General features: G+C 37.9%; 1 protein-coding gene across 8 annotated transcripts in view; it reads left to right on the plus strand.

Annotated features, from left to right (window-relative positions):
• LOC136866132 (SWI/SNF-related matrix-associated actin-dependent regulator of chromatin subfamily E member 1) overlaps positions 1–19,795 on the plus strand; it is a 221,649-nt gene that overhangs the window by 59,972 nt on the left and 141,882 nt on the right. For all 8 annotated transcript variants that reach the window (XM_067142826.2, XM_067142828.2, XM_067142827.2 and 5 more), the window contains 2 exons: positions 442–488; positions 986–1,075. In XM_067142826.2, the coding sequence (XP_066998927.2) occupies positions 442–488; positions 986–1,075 (137 nt within the window). The remainder of the gene's footprint in view (positions 1–441; positions 489–985; positions 1,076–19,795) is intronic.

Below are 19,795 nucleotides of genomic sequence, written 5' to 3' on the forward strand. Positions count from 1 at the left end.
ATTACATGGTAGCTGGTTTGTAATTGAAGGTTGTATTGTTTGCTCATCTGCTAAAGAATACTGTGACTCTTCACCCTGATTTTTAAGGAATATTTTTCTTTGATTGTATTATTTTGTTTTAAAGTATTAAATGAATAATCTTGATATTTCTGGATGTCAGATTGTTTCCAATTATATATAATTATTAGGTTGATTGTTTCCTTAAATCTTTTAAATACATTTGAGATATTGGATATGTGATGTACACTTAGTTTCCCAGTAGTTGCCATAGAGGCCCGTTTATAATTTGAGATAATGGGTAGATTTATTCATTCATAGTAGTTAACAAAACATTACAGTGAGTTTTCAATGCTTCTAGTTTCTTCCAGAAAATTCATCATTTTTATTTGCACTATATACTACTAATATGCTAATGAGTATTTTTTTTTTTCTGTTTTACAGAACGTTTACGTGCTTCTAGTGCATCAAGTTCATCATCTAATTCAGGGGTGAGTGGGGTGAGATTCTTGTAATGAATTCTATTTAAATGCAGAGAGATACACAAAATTCTTATTTCTTCTAATTTTTAATGTTTGACCTGATATAATTTTTCAAAATTTCACTCAGTAAATGGGATGTTATCTCTCAGCATTTCAGACATTTTCTCAGGTTGGTAGAAACTTGTTTGAAAATGTTCTGGATTAACCATTACAAATGTAAATGGGTTCTTGCCTTTGAACATTATAACAGGCAAAAAATATGATTTTACCAATTAAAATTTTTTGCATTCTTTACTTTGATAATGATATTTTATAGTGTGTTCGTGGATTATCTATATAATAGTTGTTATACTTTTTTTTAAATAGCCTTGCATTATTATATGTAAGCCCCCAGTGATTTGAAAAATGAAACTCCACTTTTGGATGTGTCCATGCTTAAGTTGTGAGATATGGTGAAGTGTTAGTGGCATGATCATTTATGGTTGTACATTGTTTTAATTTTGCAGAAAGATTCTTCAGCTAATCAGAGCCCATTTGTTGCCACTTCACATGGACATCCTGGTTTTACTCCTCAAAAGGTTGGAAAAGGAACTGGTGTAAGTACATTTATTCTCAAATAATTCCCTGCTATTTGAATTTGTTTGTTTGTTTGTTTGTTTGTTTGTTTGTTTGTTTGAAAGAGAAACTTTCCTGCTGCTTGTAACATAAAAAGTAACTGCAAATACAGTTGAACCTGACTTATACGTATATCAAGGGGAAGAGAAGAAACTACTTGTAACTCAGGATTACTTAGAAATCAGACTTACGCAGTACATCACATATTTACTGAAAAATCAATGGAATAGACCTACATGTGTAAATCCTTGCAAATAATAAATACATTAAGACAGAAAATATTTTGAACTTGGTCCAGCCATAAGGAAATCGGATAGTTTGGCTTGTTTCACTTTTCTTGCATTAAGAGTATAAACCTTTTGCAAACTTAGTAATGAATTCAAAGCATTTTCACTACAACTTTTTGCACTGATATTGCCCCCATTTTTCCCGAGCTAAGCCCAGCCATCGAGCGAGAGATCCCAAGGTGGACCGTTCGATCGTTGGCTATCACTTTCTAGAGGCATTTAAGGGTTGATAGGGATTGATGACCAAGCAGGATAAAAAGAAATGTTAAAACAACACTCTGACATTTATTCACATAAGCAAACAAACAAATGAAATACTCTTGCTGATGTTTTTACAAAAATAGAACTTTCATAATATTGCATTTCTTCCTCGATTTAGAGTGACACGTGTTCTTAATCTCCAGCCTTACTGTGCTGTAATGAAACCAAAGAAAAATTAGGCCTCTTGCCTTTTCAAATCAAAATATTTGACTGAAAGAATTAAATAAATTAACATAGAACTTCATAAAATCACAAACAGCTGTCTTGCTTACGAGGGTTTTACAATAAATGTGTTCAAAGCTTTACCAATTCAAAGTAGTCTCAACACGTGGTTTTAAGATGTATCTAACTGAATTTGTCATTTACAGTATTTAATAATAGTCAATGACACCAACATGAACTTCAGTAGAAAATGGAAATTGATTTCAAAATTCTCAAAATTAATTAATTATTATTCTGATTACTATTATTATTATTATTTTCTCATCATTTAATTAGCCTATGTTTCATTGTCACACGATCGTGTTCTTATTAATTTTCCACCGCATTATTTACCTAATGATCGTCATTAGCATTTCAGAATAATTATTTTGAATTAATTATTAATGACTTATTTTCACCATGACTCCAATTAATCATGCGGCTAACAAATTTCTACCTCTGATCTCTGTATTTCATTCCTATTCAAATTAATCTTAAAGTATTTCAAATTTTAGAAATTTACATTACCAACGTGTGAGCTAGTTAAATAAATTTTATTTACAAATCGAGTGCCTTCATAAAGTAACGAGATGATCTTTCCTTTTAAATCTCGCTAATTAAGAAATTAAATTCTTCCTAGTCTTCCTCGACTAAACTTAATCAAACTTTCCCTTAAGGGCACGAAAATTATTTCTTAAGGCAACACACAACGATGAGTGTAATCTGCGCCACAGCGAGTGCGTGACCAGATCAAAATTAAATTAATCCAACATGACACAAGAGAAATATACCTATTTACATACACACACACATTCACACTAGGGAAACACGTTTTTATGTACATTATTTACATCGAATCCTGTTTTGGCAAGTTTATGCATGATTTTTATTGGTGGTCGGGACGCGTAATGTCTAGCAGAAATAATCCGTGTACTGAAATTATCCTTCATTTATAGTGGCTAGTGATCGAAGTCATGGGTATCACTTGGTAGAAACACATTTCACATATCAACGTAAGTTCATCTAACTCATGAAATTATAATGGAAGATTCTAGTAAAATCCATAAGCACTACCATCATTTGGGCTACAGGTTGAAATTACCGCAAGCGTGAGCCTTACTTGTATTACTTTTATTTCCTACCTGTGAAATACACTCGCAACACGTGCTCCAATAATTATACTCTATCTTGCGCTCCCAATACACAAGAATAAGTCAAATATCATCATTAATTCATCAACTGCACAATTATACAACAAGTATCCCTCAGGATTGGTCATATTCCAGACCCTTCATGAACAGAGCACATTCAATCTCACACATAAGGACTCTACAGTAGTTTTATGGCTCACGAGCGTTTACTTCTGTTTTACCCGATCTTTAGTTAATATTATTATTATTTAAGTGATTATTACATCTACTGATCCTCATGGAATATCGTAAAATTAGATGACTTCATCATAAATGCAACAAGTGATCTTGAAAGACACTAGGTTCGACCCTATTCACTCAAAATGTACACGTAAATTTCCATCTAGTAATTTTCAACATTACAAGGAAAGTAGATTTATCGTGTAGTCAGTGATTATTAAATATAAAGCTCCTTAAGCATGGAAAATCATTCAAAGACAACCTACATGTCTACTCTAATAGATTCCAAAATTTCATTCACACGTACCTAGTCTACCACGACACCTTAAGAAGTGGAAAAATGAAATATTTCTAACTACAACAAACTAATAGATCTACGACTTAAGAAGAAAGACCTCTAGTTGTACAAAAGATAAGACAGATAAATTAAATTAAAAAGGTACTCAAGTTTTTGGTGGGGTTCGATTCTCGTCGACAGTCAGTTATTCCAGCATACTCCTCCGGTCAGTCTCCTTCCAATTACCAGATACGCCTCACATTTTACAGCTCCATGGAGGCTCTGCAACAGGTGTCCCTCGATGAAATGATGTTGTTGGTGGTTGCGGAATTATCCATCTTGAGATGTTCAATTCTACGACGACTTCCGTAGAGTGCCGGTCACAAGCTGTAACTGAGATGACAAAATTAAGTACTTTGCACAAGCACACGCCGAATATAAATATCTCGTCTACACTGTCACACTTAACTTGGCTCCTAGGCGTCTTTATTCCATAGAATTCACTAATGGTTTCTCTAAATTCTAGCAGAACGGCGTCGACTTGAACAGAAATTGCTTCTCCACGTGGTCTGAGAATGTGGTGCAGCACAACACGACGAAGGATATTCAGAGTAAGAGCTTCAAGAACATTAAGAGCATTAAGAGAGCGATTTACTCGAAACACGGCCTTTTATCCTAATTAGCCTGAGGGGTGTGATCTTCAGCGAGGACGGTAATTGGCTGATGGTCTCCTTTAATTGGTTCAGACTATTCCAGAAACAAGCTGGGTTGCGCGCGTGCGAAGGTAGTCACGTGGTCTGCTCTGACCTTGGCACAGTCTTGCTGGTGTGTCTCCCCTCTGAACGACGAAAAAAACTCGTTCTCAGCTCGCCACAACTCCCCAAATGATATACTGCAGTCACAAGCAGACAATAAAATTTTCACCTTCCACTTGTTAAAATATTCGTAATATCGCCAATTTTAACGGGGACAATATAACGTCTACACACATTGATTGCACTTAGCACTTCACTCAGTTCAGGTGTTTCAAGATTCAAGTCGTTATCTCCATCTCCAATGTCACTATCACTTGTAGCTGGTCCATCACCACTGCGTTGTTGGCATACATCAGCAATAATCTCTTCATCCGGTAGTTTCCACATACAGCCAGATTATCATCGAAATGCACAGAAGTATCGAATTCTACACCCTCTGGTAGCGTTAAAGTCAATGGCTTGTAGCAAATTAATGGAGAGAGGTTCATTTCCTGCATCACTCAGTGTTATTAAATGTTGAACCAGCATTTTTCTATAATGCACTTTGAAAATTGCAATGGTGCCCAAATCAAGCAGTTGTAGAACACTGGTACAGTCAGAAGGGAAAAATTCCACTCGGACATTCTCCAGAACGATTTGAGGTGGATGTGCTGCACATCGATCCATAAGGTGAAGGATCTTCTTCTGTTTTGTCCAGGTTTTTTTTTTTTTTTTTTTTTTCCAACCACTGTTCCATTAGAAGCATAGTCATCCAAGAATTTCTGTTGGATTCATATTCCGTGGGTTTTGTTTTTGCACCCTTAAAGCACCTCGGATTTTCCTATTATCATCGCCATAAGACCTATCTGTGTGGGTGCGACGTAAAGCAGAATAGCAAAACAAATTTCCTATCACAAGTGAAGGAAGTTTGACAGATCCATCTGCATTGGTGGCAAGAAGTACTGTTACACGAATTTTACTTTTCTTCCCTCCGTGGCATGAGTCACCTTTTTCAGCTAATGTTGTATTAAAAAGGAGATTGTAGAATTATCTGGTCTTACCACAATTGTAGATGTTTGGAGGCTGATAATCACTTACGATACCGGGCAGTACCTCCTCTTTCCAATATTGCACCGTGACATCGTCCACAGCTTTTGAGTCACCGCAAATTGTTCTCCCTGTGATTCCATGACGATCTTTAAACCCTTGCAACCATCCTGATGAAGCCTTGAAATCAGCAGTGACACTCATCATTTTAGCTAAATCTATCGCCTTTGCCTTCAGCATGTGGCCACTAATTGGTAGAGCTGCAGCCCGCTTTTGCTGGAACCATGCAAAAAGTGCTTTCTCCAAATATACGTACCTCCCTTCTTGCTGATGGCTGCGCTTTGCTGATTTTGAACCAAGTTTTAAGAACTCATCCAAAATGGCGTTTCTTTACTGATGACTGTACATAGCGTGGTATAGGCAATCCCTCAATCTGAAGCTGCTCTTTTTTTTTTTTTTTTAAGCGTCCACTTCTCATATAACTTTTCCTTTTTCTGTTTTCCATAGCTGAACAAAAGCAACTGAATGACAAAACTACTGTTCAAAAGTAAACACCAGATACCGTCACCATGGACATTTTACTTCTCCGTTGTTCCCACAAAAGAAGTTCTCATATTCAAACAAATTTACTGTATTTTCTTTTGTTTCCGCACCGAAACAAATCTATGCATGCATGTATCTATACATACATACATACATTGCTTGTAATGTATCTTAATTTTTGGCGGCATTGTGAAAGTCAGAAATGACAAAGGTAGCGGAGGAGCGAAGGGGACTCGCTCGTTTGGCCTTTTTTAAGCCGCCCGTAAGTAAGGGTCAACAATGTCGCTCGGCGAAACTCTCTGTGTTCTGTTTCAGCACCGAAACCCAACCGCTCTACTTCCGCCTACTCCAACAAAGAGGAAACTTCATAAAAACAGTAGTTTCTTTTAAATAAGCACATGCTCATTACAATTATGCAAAACTCAGTTATATTTTACTGACACGTAATATGTATAACAGTGAATTACGTATACGCAGATTACGTATAAATAAGGTTTAATTAACACGCTTTAAAATTGCATTTTGCTGGGATCTAAAGGAAATTATGTACAAATACGAATTACGTAGAACACAGTTACGTATAAAGCAGGTTCAACTGTATACCATACTGTAAAGAACTGCACAACTTATCAAAACTGTATTTGAATACTAGAATCTTCATCATCATCATCATCATCATTTTCCAACTCCAGTTTCCCGGGTGTAATGTACAAGTACTCACCATGTTTACCTGTCTGCATACTTCGTCTGTTCCAGTACATCTTCCCATTTGAGACCCCTCTCCTCTGATTCCACTGTGTCTGTCCAGAGTTTCTTTGGCCTTCCCATTGGTCTTTTTCTGTGGACAGCAAGATCGAAGTATTTTCTGGCAGGTCTCTCACTGTTCATTCTCGTGATTCGCCCATTAGGGTGGGCCGAAAAATTTGAATTCCTTTTTTCTTTTTTCCAAGTCGTAATACTGCGAAAAAGTTGTGAATTGTCTAGAATAAAAATGTGTAAGAAAACTAATAAAATCGGTTTCTTTTTTTGCAGTCGCGCATGTGCTCTAAAGTTTGCTGAAATTTGGAAAAAAAAAACCACTTTTTTACGATAATTGTTAAGATTTATAAATTAGCCTCTTCCTGAATGTAATAACTCAAAATTCTTATTTATTAGAACCACAGAAAATAATGTTTAAATATTATTTAAATCCATCAACATCTTCCGATTGAGCATTTCCTTCAAAGTTGATGAAAATTTGAAAAAAGCTATATACAAATAAAGTAGATCACAGTTCAAGAAGAAAGAAATTTTAACAACTTCCCCGTTTATTTTTGTTTTCTTTATGGAATACAAAGTTAAATGTTCAAAAACAAATTATTTCAGACCATCAGTAACATTTATAAGCAATTTTTTAAATTTAAAAAGCAGGCTATTGTGTGAAGAATCGTAAGTCCAAGAAACTCATGTAGAACAATTGAACATAAAAGTTTGCACTCATTCATAGCTGAAGGTAATTTGAAATCTGATTTATGGGCAAAGTTAGTCATGATTGACCTTGACAGCAGAATCATTCTGATAAAACCATCCCCAGACTGAGCTCCACGAATTTTTCTTGCGGCTTCTGTCACGAGTTTCACACATCGTTCAACTGTCTGTGTATGAAATGGGAATATCTTGAATATTATATCCCAATTAGGGACCGAATCACTTTTAATATATGATTTAATCTCATCGTCACTGATTTTCTTTTAATTCTGGGATAGAAGATGAAACACAGTCCATCCAGTTAATTATTTCAGAGTAGTCTTGAGCCTTGAAATTGAGTTTTGGCTGCAAGAATGTTCTGATAGTAGTTCTCTTTCGATCTAACTGTCTTGCCTTTAGAATTCGTCGAACTTTAAGCTCTCTTACAATTTTTTGTATTATCTTGTGTCATGGCTAACATTAAATGTTCTGGATGAGCGAAAAAGTCATTTCATTCTATCACAGGGTCGACAATATTACGTACATTTTCAGGCAGGTACCTTGAAGATTGTATTGATTGGTACACAAGTTTTGGTGGTTTTGTACACTGAAGAAAATGGGAATTGCAACACCCAGAAGGAGTGGTGCTACATTGCTGCAATTGAACATGCAGGACGAGTGTTTGGTTGTGATTCGATGATTACACTTTCAGGTCCCTCTGACCGCAAGTTTGGACAACAATCAATACAGGATGTGCCCACCACGAGCTGCAATACATTGATGAATTCTTCGAGGCATGGAGTCAATAAGGCCCTGGATCGCTTCCTGAGGAATTGTGGCCCATGCTTGCTGCACTGCATGGGTCAGTTGTTTCAGAGTTGTGGGTGGCTGAGGACGGTTGGCCAGTTGTCGACCCATCATGTCCCACACATGTTCAATGAGACTGAGGTCTGGGGATCTGGCTGGCCATTCTAAGGTTGTGATGTGGAGAGCTTCTCTGGAGATGCGTGCAGTGTGAACCCGGGCATTGTCCTGCTGAAACATCCCATTAGCAATGTTCGCCATCATAGGGACAACCACTGGATTGAGTACCCTATCAACGTACTGTCGAGCAGTCATAGTGCACTCAACAAGTACTAATTGTGATTTCACATTAAAGCCAATAGCTCCCCAGACCATAATGCTTGGTGTTGGCCCTGCGTGCCTCTCGACAATAAGATCTGGGCGGCCGCTCTCCCTGGTACATCGGCGCACACGATTCCGGCGAACACTGCAGGCAAGACAGAAGCGCGATTCATCACCAAAGACGACCCTATGCCATTCGTCGGCCCACGTCGATCTTTCTCGACACCAGGCCAGCCTTACACGTCGCTGTTATGAGGTCAATGGAACACCTTCTGCAGGGACACGGGCTTGTAAGCCAGCTGCACACAGGCGATTACCAACTGTTTGTTGTGTAACGTGGGGTGCCACACCTGCTCAAATTTGCGCTGCTGTTGCATGGGGTTCCATCCGGGCCATCCGAATGATGCGGCGATCCTCTCTCACAGTTGTCTGTCGCGCTGGGCCTGTGCCAGGTCTACAAGTGTGGGTACCTTCATTTGATCACTGCTGCCATACACGTTGTACCGTAGATTCCTGTCAGTCAACACGTGCAGCGACAGTCCTTAGCGATCCAACCTCACACAGCCCAATTATACGAGCCCTCTCAAACGGCGACAGTTGTTGATAGCGTGCTCTTCTCTGTCGTCGAGGCATGTTTGACGGGGAACACTTCACTGCACAGACTGCAAGTTAACTACGCTACACCAGAGTCCGTATACTGGAGTTGATTCCTCCGCGACCAATCTCGTGGGGAGACCTGTAGCAACAATCCAATGGATCTGAAACTGTGATCGTTTACATACCTACACGGCATCGTTCCATATCTTGAAAATCAACACAAACGACCAATGCCTTCATGGTGTTGCAATTTCCATTTTCTTAAGTATATTTACTTGTTTTGGTACTAAACCACATTGGCATGTATGACTTCAAAATAAACACAACTATTTTTTGAAGTTCATATGTTGGACTTTCTTCTCTTAAGTACAATCTGAGAGTTTGATTTGCATTGTCAACCACCTCGAGTGTGACAAGGGACCAGGGTCTCGTACAGTCAAATTCTCTTTACAATTTCCCGACTTTATTGCCTTGAAAATATTGGGCAGATATTGCTGGTCCTTACTTTGTATACTTCTGTTTATTGTGGGGATCTGACAGTCAATACTCTTGAAGCCAATCGCTGGACTTTTTTTGCAGCCACTTAGCTTTTCACCGATTGGTCCTCTCAACGATTTCAGACTCGTTGATTTACCATATAGGTATTGAAACAGGTGCCGGAATGGCATTTCATTGAAGTGGAGAAGGCAAACTGCCCATTTTGACGGTTTTCCCAAATGTATTTTTATTCGGCGAATCAGACCATTTTTCAAACCTGTATTGACAGCAGTGCCATCATATCCTACAACTAACTTTTCAAGGGAAATACCACGGCCAGGCAGATAAGAAATAAAAGAAGTGAGAATATCTTCAGAACTTCCAGAAGTTGTAGTAACATGGCTGATGTAGACTGAACCAGGTTCTTGAATTAGCAAGTAGTTCTCTTCCACTTTTACTCTACAGAACCTTTTCAAATGAGTTAGATCTACCGCTTACCCCCATCAAAATAGAGATCTTGTAGTGTAAATTCTTTGGATTTACTGCTCAATTCAGTTCTAACATTTTGTTTTCCTCTTCTTATTTTGTTTTCGTCTATAACATGGGAGATGTCAGAATCTGTAATTTATCCAACGTCATGTAAAACACTTGAGATTGCAGCGGTAGCACGATCAGGAACTCCATAACAATCACTCTGTAATGCAGTAGATTTTAGCTGAATTCTCATCTGCCAATTATCGGAGGAAACCTTTCTTGGAACTTTAAAATCTTGGGTGCTATCACTACCTTTACTAGAAGGATATTGGTATTCATCATCAGTTTCAACAATGTTTACAATTGAATGCGAGCACAACGGTTTCAGATGAGATTCAGATTCATTATCGTATTTGATGTGTGTTGCATTCGCTCTTGGAGTTACTATTGTGGCATTTGCATCTCCTTTCCAATGATTGAATACGCTTCTTTGTTTCAGACACATCCAACCCTTTCCTATTCCATGTGTTCGTAATAAGTAGACCCTAAACAAATCATAGCTCAATAGCAGGTATTTTATTTGATTTTGCACAAACACAGTTGACAGTTATATTGCATTTACATAAATCAGGGGTTCTGTTACAAATGCACTTAACAACAATGGGGCATTTACAAGCTGCTACGTCAAAAAGCAGTGAGCATTTTTGCTTAAACTCATCAATTTTATGCTTAAAGGAATCTATTTTTATCCCTTGTATATGATTTTTCAAATGCTGTAATATTTATCATGCAACGCATTTATAATTTGCACAATTCTCTTATCTGTAACCGTTGGGATGGATGCTTCCTAATACAAACCAATTATTTTGTTAGCTCCTGTACAGGCAACCTGTGAAAAAATGGCACTCTTATTATTAGCTTTAAGCGCCAAGTGGTATCTCTTCTGTGAACAACACTGAATCACGTCCTCACCAGTAGGAATCCTGTTCGATGAACAAATAAAGGGCAATCAAATACCTGTCTTGTGATTATTTTGTTAGGTACAGCCATAGTATACCACTGTTAAGTCACAAAGTTACACAAAACTCTCATAATACAAAACTAACATTGTAATACAGTAAATGCAAATGCCACAATAGTAACTGGAAGAATGAATGCAACACATATCAGACACAAGGAATAAGTGCAGACTGGCATGATAATCAAGTGTCATAAATTTCATTTTTGATTGATCCGTATTGAATTGAGATTACATATTTCAGTAGGTCCTAATTGTTCTGCAATGGACTGAGACTCCCATCTATTCAAACCAGCACGCGCAGTGTGTGTGTATTTACAATCTTAGAAGATATTCAATTGACATGTTCATATTGGTCCTCATAATTGCATTGCTTAATCCTCGCAAGCCATATCAACATTATTGGGACTTTTTCTTTTTAATGCTATTTTTTCGGGGCATCGACCTATGAAGATCTTTTGTCCGTACTTGCACCATATGTGAGGAACGTGCATGTATTATGTAAATGGTGGAAGTGTAAAGTGTTGAACGTGAGGAAAGGAACGTTTAGGATGACACAAACACCCAGTCCCCAGGCCGAGGATATTAATCATTTTACAATTAAAAACCCCCCTGACCTGGCTGGGAATTGAACTCGGTGCCGCCGGGTGACATGCGGACACGTTGCCCCCTACACCGCAGGGCTGGGCTATCGGGACTTTAATGGAAGACATATCTGTACTTTCTGTACTAAGAGTTAAATTCTACCCAATGACTCATGTCCACTAGTTGAAGCAGTGTATAATTGAGCCACAACATAGATTGGAATTTACTAGAGAAAATTACTTGTATACTATTTGTACTTCGACATTTTAGCATAATTTATTGTAATTACGTTAGGAACTTTTATCCTGATGTGTCCATTTATTGTACATAATAACATTTTAACATCTGTAACATACCCAGAACCATAGCGCTTGGTCGAATTCGACTACTCATCATGGCACATATTATTATTGTTCATACAATTCATATCATTAGTTTTATACTGTTCATTAATAGAATACGTATTGTTCTAGGATATGTCGATTAAAAAATATGTGTTTATTTGATTATAGCTGATGATGACCCCATGTAGGGTCGAAACTAGTTTCAAGAGACTTAATGTAATGTAAATATATGCATTACAAAAAGATTGTATTGAATAGGTGGAAATATTTTGTAAGAATAAATGTGACCCGATAATGGCGCGGCGTGTTGGCGAGAGTGGTAGGTGGGCAGAGCTTCAGGGTCTTTGACCCAAGCAAGTTACGATGAGTGCAGGAATTTGTTAGATTTGAAGGCTGTTGCGCGAGTAAAAGAGCTTAACCAATTTGAACCCTTCTTTTTTCTAAATCATTATCAGTTTGAGTAAGAGTCGACTAGAGCTATTACATTTAAATATTGACACGTAAGATAGAAAATTATTGTAAAAATATACATTTTTCCAAATTTCGGCAAACTTTAGAGCACGTGCGCAGCCAAAAGAAATGAACCGATTTTTTTTTTTTTTTACACCGTTTTATTCTCTCCAATTCGCAACTTTTCCGCGCTGTTAAGACTTTTTTTAAAAAAATGCCCATACCACTGAAGTCTACACTTCTTTATTATGCTGGTAATAGGGACCTCGATGCCAGCTGCTTTTCCCTTTACTTCATCCATGATTTTATCCTTTGGAGTAGTTTGATTCATACGAGTAGTTCTAATGAATCTCATTTCTGTTGCCTGAATTCTGCTGTATTCATTGTTTAGTAGAGTATATGCCTCCAAACCATATGTGAGAATCTATATGGAGTAAGTATGGTACAGGGTTGGTTTTTGCTTTTTGTGGTATTTTTTAGTCCTAGAGTAGAATTTTGATTTGATTGTAAAAGTTTGATGCCTTCTGTGCCCTGCTGAGTATTTCCTACTTGGCAGTGTTGTCTTTGGAGATTGTGCTTCCAAGATACTTGAAGTGGGTAACTTATTCTAATTTTGCTCTGTGCAAAAAGAGGTTTGAGTTTGTTCCTTTTGTGCTGATGGTCATGAAGTGAAATGTAAGAACTGTCAGAAGAGGACAGCCCAGTATCTGTATTATTCCTCCAAAGCACCTGAAAGAGTTTGAAAAGTTGACAGAGACATATCCTTAATTTAATCAGTTTACACTTTTTTTTTTTTTTTCAGAGCTCTTATAGTCTTTCAGGCATCAGCTCATTATTGGTAATCTTCAGTATATTTCATCTCAGAAATTAAAACAGAGTGAGCATTCCTATTTTGTTTTAAATGTGCTTCTCATTTAAATCACTCATCTCTTCAATGCTTCCTTGTGTAATGAGGTTACGTACCAGTCCTTGACTCTGATAATGTGAAAGCGTCGCAGGCTTATAATCATGATTCATAGCCTGACTACATGAAATTTCTGAGTGGAACTCTCAGGTAATGCTGTTGACTTTTTTAAAAGGATCACGTGTTTGATTCAGCCTATGATGGTCTAATTTCATCACAAATACTGGTGAGATACCGTGTCTTGTCACTTCTGCAATTGCGCTGTATTTCACGGCAAAGTTCATTGTATGCTTCTTCGTCTTGCTTGGTTTGAATGCCACGTTTCTTCAGTATGCTCCTCTCTTCTACCAGCAGTAGAGTGGTGTTCGATATCCAGGGGTACTTAGCTTGGGGAGACTTAATAAATGGTTCAGGGAGAGAAGAGTTAATGATTGTCGTGAGGTTATCCCATGTTTGGGAGGCCGATCCTCCTGTACTTGCTGGAGTTTTGGTCGTATTCTTTCCCCAAAATCTTGGAGAACATTTTTATCAGTAATGCAAACCTGTGTCACTCTTTTTCTTGGTCAATTTCAGTTCGATCCACATTTTCATGGATAGCATAATGTGCGTAGGATGCTAAAGGGTTTGATGTGTCACCTATTCAATACAATATATAAATTTTTAAACATTAGGAATTTATTATTAATTCAGTTTGAGACAAGAAAAATTTTTGCCTTGAGGAGGTAATTTGACTGATGATGCCTCAATGAAGGGCGTAACATGTCTCAAACGGAATTAATAATAAATTCCTAATGTTTAAAAATTTATATTGTATTGAATAGGTGACACATTAAACCCTTTAGCATCCCACGTTCAGTATCTTCAATAAGGACAACAATGATTTTTATCACTTACAGCATAATGTGGTCACTACCACAGTCTGCTCCAGGATAGGTTTTGCAATCCGGTACAGAAGTCCGCCATCGTTGCCTCACCAAAATTAAATCAATCTGATTTCGAACCCTGACGCCAGGAGAAATCCATGTGTATCGACGCCGTGGGTGATGTTGGAAGATAGTATTGCAACTAGACAGGTTATTGCCAACACAGAACTCCAGTAGACTCTCACCATGCATATTTCTCACACCTAGACCGTGTCTTCTAACCACATGTCTCAAATGATTGTCTTCAATAGTCTCACCTATCTTCACATTAAAATCAACTCGTAGAATTAATCGATTTCTTCATCCATTGCAACTGCAGTAGGAGCATAAACCTGAATGAAGTTGTTCTTACACGGAGAAGCATTCATCTTAATGGAGATGATTCCGTCAGTGACGGGCTCATATCCCATGACAGCACTGGCTAGTATTTTAGGAATCACTACAGCAACACCATTCCGACTCAGATCCTCACTTCCAGAAAAATATACAGTAAAACCTCGTTAATTCAAAGTCGTTGGGGCACAAAAATCGGACTTCGAACTACGTGTTTTCGAATTAACCGCCAACGCGTAATTCAGACATGCCAACCCTTGCAGCGTCACAATATATTCTAAGACCTGTTACTTCATGTAATTAACCTTGATTCACAATTTAAACCTCTCAAATACCGTGGAAAAATCTATTTCCAAAATGTATCCAGCAAGGTGCAATTACAGAATTCAAATAATGCACTTGAATAACTCACTCGCAAACATAACTTCAGGCAGTGATATCAAAAGAAAGAAAACATGATTCAAAGACGGGGAGAAATCTATACTGGCTCCCCTCCTCCCCTGTAGAAGTGCTTTATTCATTGGATTACTGTACCGTATGCATTTTAGATGCCTTGAACTTGCACGGAAAATACCCGATGCCCGTAAAAGATCGCAGCGTATCGAACTTTCCTATGATGAGGGGAGAATCTCTTGCTTCCGTCCGCGTTACAACAACAGTACAGTGACTATACTTGTACGATTTCATGCCATGGACTTCTAAGACCCATTAATGCATGCATTACCTTGATTATCAGTTTAAACATTTCAATTGCCATGGAAGACACTAAAACAATCAGTGGCAAACATAACCTCATGCAACGAAAGGAAGAAAAACATGATTCAATGACGAGGACAAATTATGCTGGCTCCCCTGTGCAAAAATGTTTTATCTTTTGGATTACTGTACTGTTTGCATTTTTAGATGCCTTGTACTTGCACAGAAAGTGCCTGACGCCCTTAAAACATCATGGCTTTTCGAACTTTCCTATGACGGGGGAAGGAAGTCTCTCGCTTCCATGTGCACTGCATAGCAACAGAGTACATTTCCCGGCTGTCAATTCTCTCCTTTAAAACCATAAGACCGTTTGGCCTCAGCATTAAAAAGATAATGATATAGATGTTGATTCCCATAGGGAATCTGAAATATTTGTCCTGAATGAGCAAATTTATAATACCAATATAAATGGTCCATTATTGGACATTATAAATTTTCCAGCTAGCTCATTCTTGGCTGCCAGCGTTTCGCCCTCGTGTGCTAGGGTGGGCTCATCAGTTGGTACCTAGCACACCTACCAATACGCTGGCTAGTGCATACCGTGGAGGCCACTGCGTAGGCTAACTGGAGCCACCGGCAGTGCCAATGCACTAAGAGACTTTGTCTCATCACTAAAAATTGATGCCTGCTTGGCCATCAGATGATATAGATGTTGATTCCCATAGGGAATCTGAAATATTTGTCCTGAATGAGCAAATTTATAATACCAATATAAATGGTCCATTATTGGACATTATAAATTTTCCAGCTAGCTCATTTATATTGGTATTAAAAAGATAAAACAAACGATGCAGTTTTATTGGCATTGACAATATTGTTTGGTGCTTATTGGCATTGACAATATTGTTTGGTGCGTACGAATTGATTATATAAACCACCCTTTTTCGCCAACTGTCGGCATCGCTAGTGTTCGCGGAGTCTGCCTCTGCGCACACTGCCATCTGCTACGTGATATTGTGGCATTCCTTAAAACGCCGATTACAAAATAATTACGATTCCACTCGAACTTAGCAGATATGAAGCACGCTGCAGAAACGTCCAAATTGGGTGAAAGTGCGGAAAGTTACCCCTGCACGTTCTGGAAGACGCGTTCTTTCATGATGCGGAGATATTTTGAATTCAAATTACTCTGTAAATTACTTTTTTTTTTTTTTTTCAAAATATAAAGGCAGTTTCGAATTAAAAGTCTGAATTTCGGTAACGGGACCGACATTGTTCTTCGAATTGCGAATTATCCGTATTTTAAATTAAACAATTTAAATAACATGCAAAACCGTACCTCATGCTTCCAGAAACGAGAGCTGCAAGATTTTGAATTAACTGATTTTGAATTATCGAGGTTCTACTGTATGGTGTTATGCGAGTGAGTGACAAAGTGGCCACAACCTTTCCAATGTGTTTCACTGAGTCCAAGTATGTCCAGATCATGTAGGCTCATTCCTTTTTCAACGATAGCCAGTTTTCCTGTCAGTAAGAGACCTCGTACATTCAGGTTGCTATCTTTCTAACTATGCACAAGGTTGGTTTGGATTGATTTGCATGTTCAGAGGCTGCTCTCCACCATGTCTGCCCCGGAGATCTGACTGGGAGACTTACTCCGGACACTGATTTATGATTGAGTAAAGCCATGAGGTTGCTTTGGGAAAATTAACAGTGGCAGTTTCCCGTCGCCTTCCACTGACCCCCAATTCCAGTCTGCTCACCGACCCAGCTTCACGCTGGGGTTAGTACCCAACCTTCCACTGGGTTGCTCAGCTTAACAGGAGCACCACGTGTAGGTAGAAAATGGAGAATTGAGGTGAGAGAGGCTAAGAGAACTCTCTTGTTGAGTTCTTATATTTGCATCACACCTCCATTTAACCAGAGTCTCAAGGTGGTCGTAGGACAAGGTATCAGCTGATGTACTGTCATTTACACATTTTTATGTTGCCAACAATTTGGGTGTTAATGTGCTTTGTATGAATATGCATATGCCACCACAGAGAACTTCAAAAAATTCTCCTATTGAGGGACAAAGATCATCTGAAGTGAAACAGGTGTAGTATAACAGTTAGGTGATGGGCTATGCCACTGTTATTCAAACTTTTATTGAGAAAACCTTTCAAGAAACGCAAGAACACTATTGTAGTAGTGTGCAGATTGCTGCAAAAAATGTTATCATTTTAACGTTCATAGACGATGTGGTACTACTCATCAGCCATCAATGAGGAGCTGAAATGTGTGAGTAGAACACTGACAAGCAGGAAAGTAGTTTGATTTGGTTTTAAATGAAGACTAGACAGTCTATCCCCTCCTAACTTGTAAGCAGTTGGTAGAGCTGGAGTAACGTGAGATGTACACATTGTGAGAAGTTTTCACTGTTACAGAAAAGAGATCACTTAAAGATGAGATGAGATCAGATTAGTTCACATCTGCAAGCTGGAAATCGTTGCTGCTACAGCCCCCGTTCTCTATTAAAATCATACAGACTCTCAATAAACTTCAAAATTCAAATCTGTAAGATCCTGATTCTTCCTGGTTTTTAATACTTTTGTCAGATGCAGTGTGTTAGTAAACAAGATCTCCTTATATTTCTTTTTCTTTGGGAGGAGAGTACTTAAAAGTATCTGTGGTTCTGTAAAAGACTCGGACCACAGAAAATGGAGAACAAGACACAACACTGAACTTCAGGATATATACAAAGATGCTAACAGTATCGGGAGTAAGTGGACCGTGTTCCTAGAATGGACAAGAGCCAATTCTAGACTACAAATCGAATATAAGGAGAAAGTCTGACCATGCAAGAACAAGATGATTAAATAGAATAAAAGATGGGATTTGGAGGATCGGTGTTACTGAAGACTGGAAGGAAATTACTAAAACGCAGTCGCTGTGGGGTATTGTGCAGTCCTGTGGATCTTCTCATATTATTTACTTTGTTTCAAAAAGCTGTTATTTCAGTCCTTTCAGTCTATTTCTGTGCAGTTTTCATTGTGTTCTGAGGAGAATGTGAGCTGTATTCCCCTGATACAGAAATTGTGCATCAGCTGTCTTCTACTCTTTAAGATGCATAGAAGAAGATTCAAAAAGAATGTTACACATACCACCCAAATGTGGCAGCATTGCACAACAAACTTAGCACAAACACAGTGCAGAATTCATGATCTCATCTTCCTACAGAGACTCTCTCACTGGCAGTAGGCAACGCATCATATTGCGAGTCGATATTGGTACTTCAACTGGAAACAAACTCCTAAGTTGGGAGTGGAACAGTGCAGTATTTGGTAGGGAGCCAAACATCATAGTTGTATTGAGACTCATCATGAAATTGCCACAGTGCAAGATCCAGCTGTAGTGAAATATTAGCAGCTCAATCAAGACTGCTGAGACGATTCTCATCATCTACAAAGGCCATCAGCGTCTTATCACAGTAGACATGCTACAGGTTCGTGATAGCATTTGGAGTAATCACAAGGTGACTATTTATCTGCTTGCATTCGGGAGATAGCGGGTTCGAACCTTACTGTCGGCAGCCCTGAAGATGGTTTCCCCATTTTCACACCAGGCAAATGCTGGGGCTGTAACTTAATTAATGGGGTCCTTGCTGAGTTTTGTTAGTTTTGTCATTTTCATCCAATATTCACCATATTTTGAGAGTTCATCTATGTTGCCAAAGTTAAGATTATTATAAAATTTGGAAATATTTTTTGACTCATAGTTTCAGATTTATAACACATTTTATAAAAATAATTTGAATAAATTCAAAACATCCATTGCAAACTTTGTTTTTACTTTTGTTTTTAGTTTGAAACTTTTTTGTAGTAGTTCTTTACAGGTATGTGAATAATTATTGGTATTATTTGAAAAATAATATTATTGATGCTATTTGAGTACTTCGTCTCTTAACCTTTTGCATTCATTTTAGAGATTGTCAAATGTTCACATTTATCTCAAGGTATCTCTGTCAGGTATCATTATTTTTCAAAATGATTACCAATTTTTATGCATCTTGCATGATAGTATAGGCATGCCAGGTTTGAAGATGAGCAGGCAAAAACTATTGCATTAACAACATTTTGAGAAAAAGCTAAAAATTACAATATCTGCATCAGAACATCCCATCACCATATCTTTATTCTTCCTTGGCCCTTTTCCTCTCCTCAGCAACAGTTCTTAACATTCTACTCTTCTTATTAAACCCTTATAGATAAACATGTGTACCCCTAGCAGTAATGATCAGTCTTTGAATGTTGAAATATTAGAATAGTTTTCACTAAAAATCATTGAATATTCCATTGTACTAAACCACATTGCATATGAGTGTAAAGTTATTAGTTCCAGTTAAGAATTATTGGTAAATTGAACACGCTGAACCCACACTGAATTTTGAATCTTGGAATATTCCTCAGCATTTTCTCCTCAACATGATTTGTCATCCATTATGGAAGAACTGGTTAATTTGATTATTTCTAATGTTCCTGGGGGCCGATGACCTTCGATGTTAGGCCCCTTAAAACAACAAGCATCATCAGCATCTAATGTTTCTGTGTGTACATAACTATGGAAACTC

Source organism: Anabrus simplex, chromosome 3 (genome assembly GCF_040414725.1).
Source record: "Anabrus simplex isolate iqAnaSimp1 chromosome 3, ASM4041472v1, whole genome shotgun sequence".
NCBI lineage: Eukaryota > Metazoa > Arthropoda > Insecta > Orthoptera > Tettigoniidae > Anabrus > Anabrus simplex.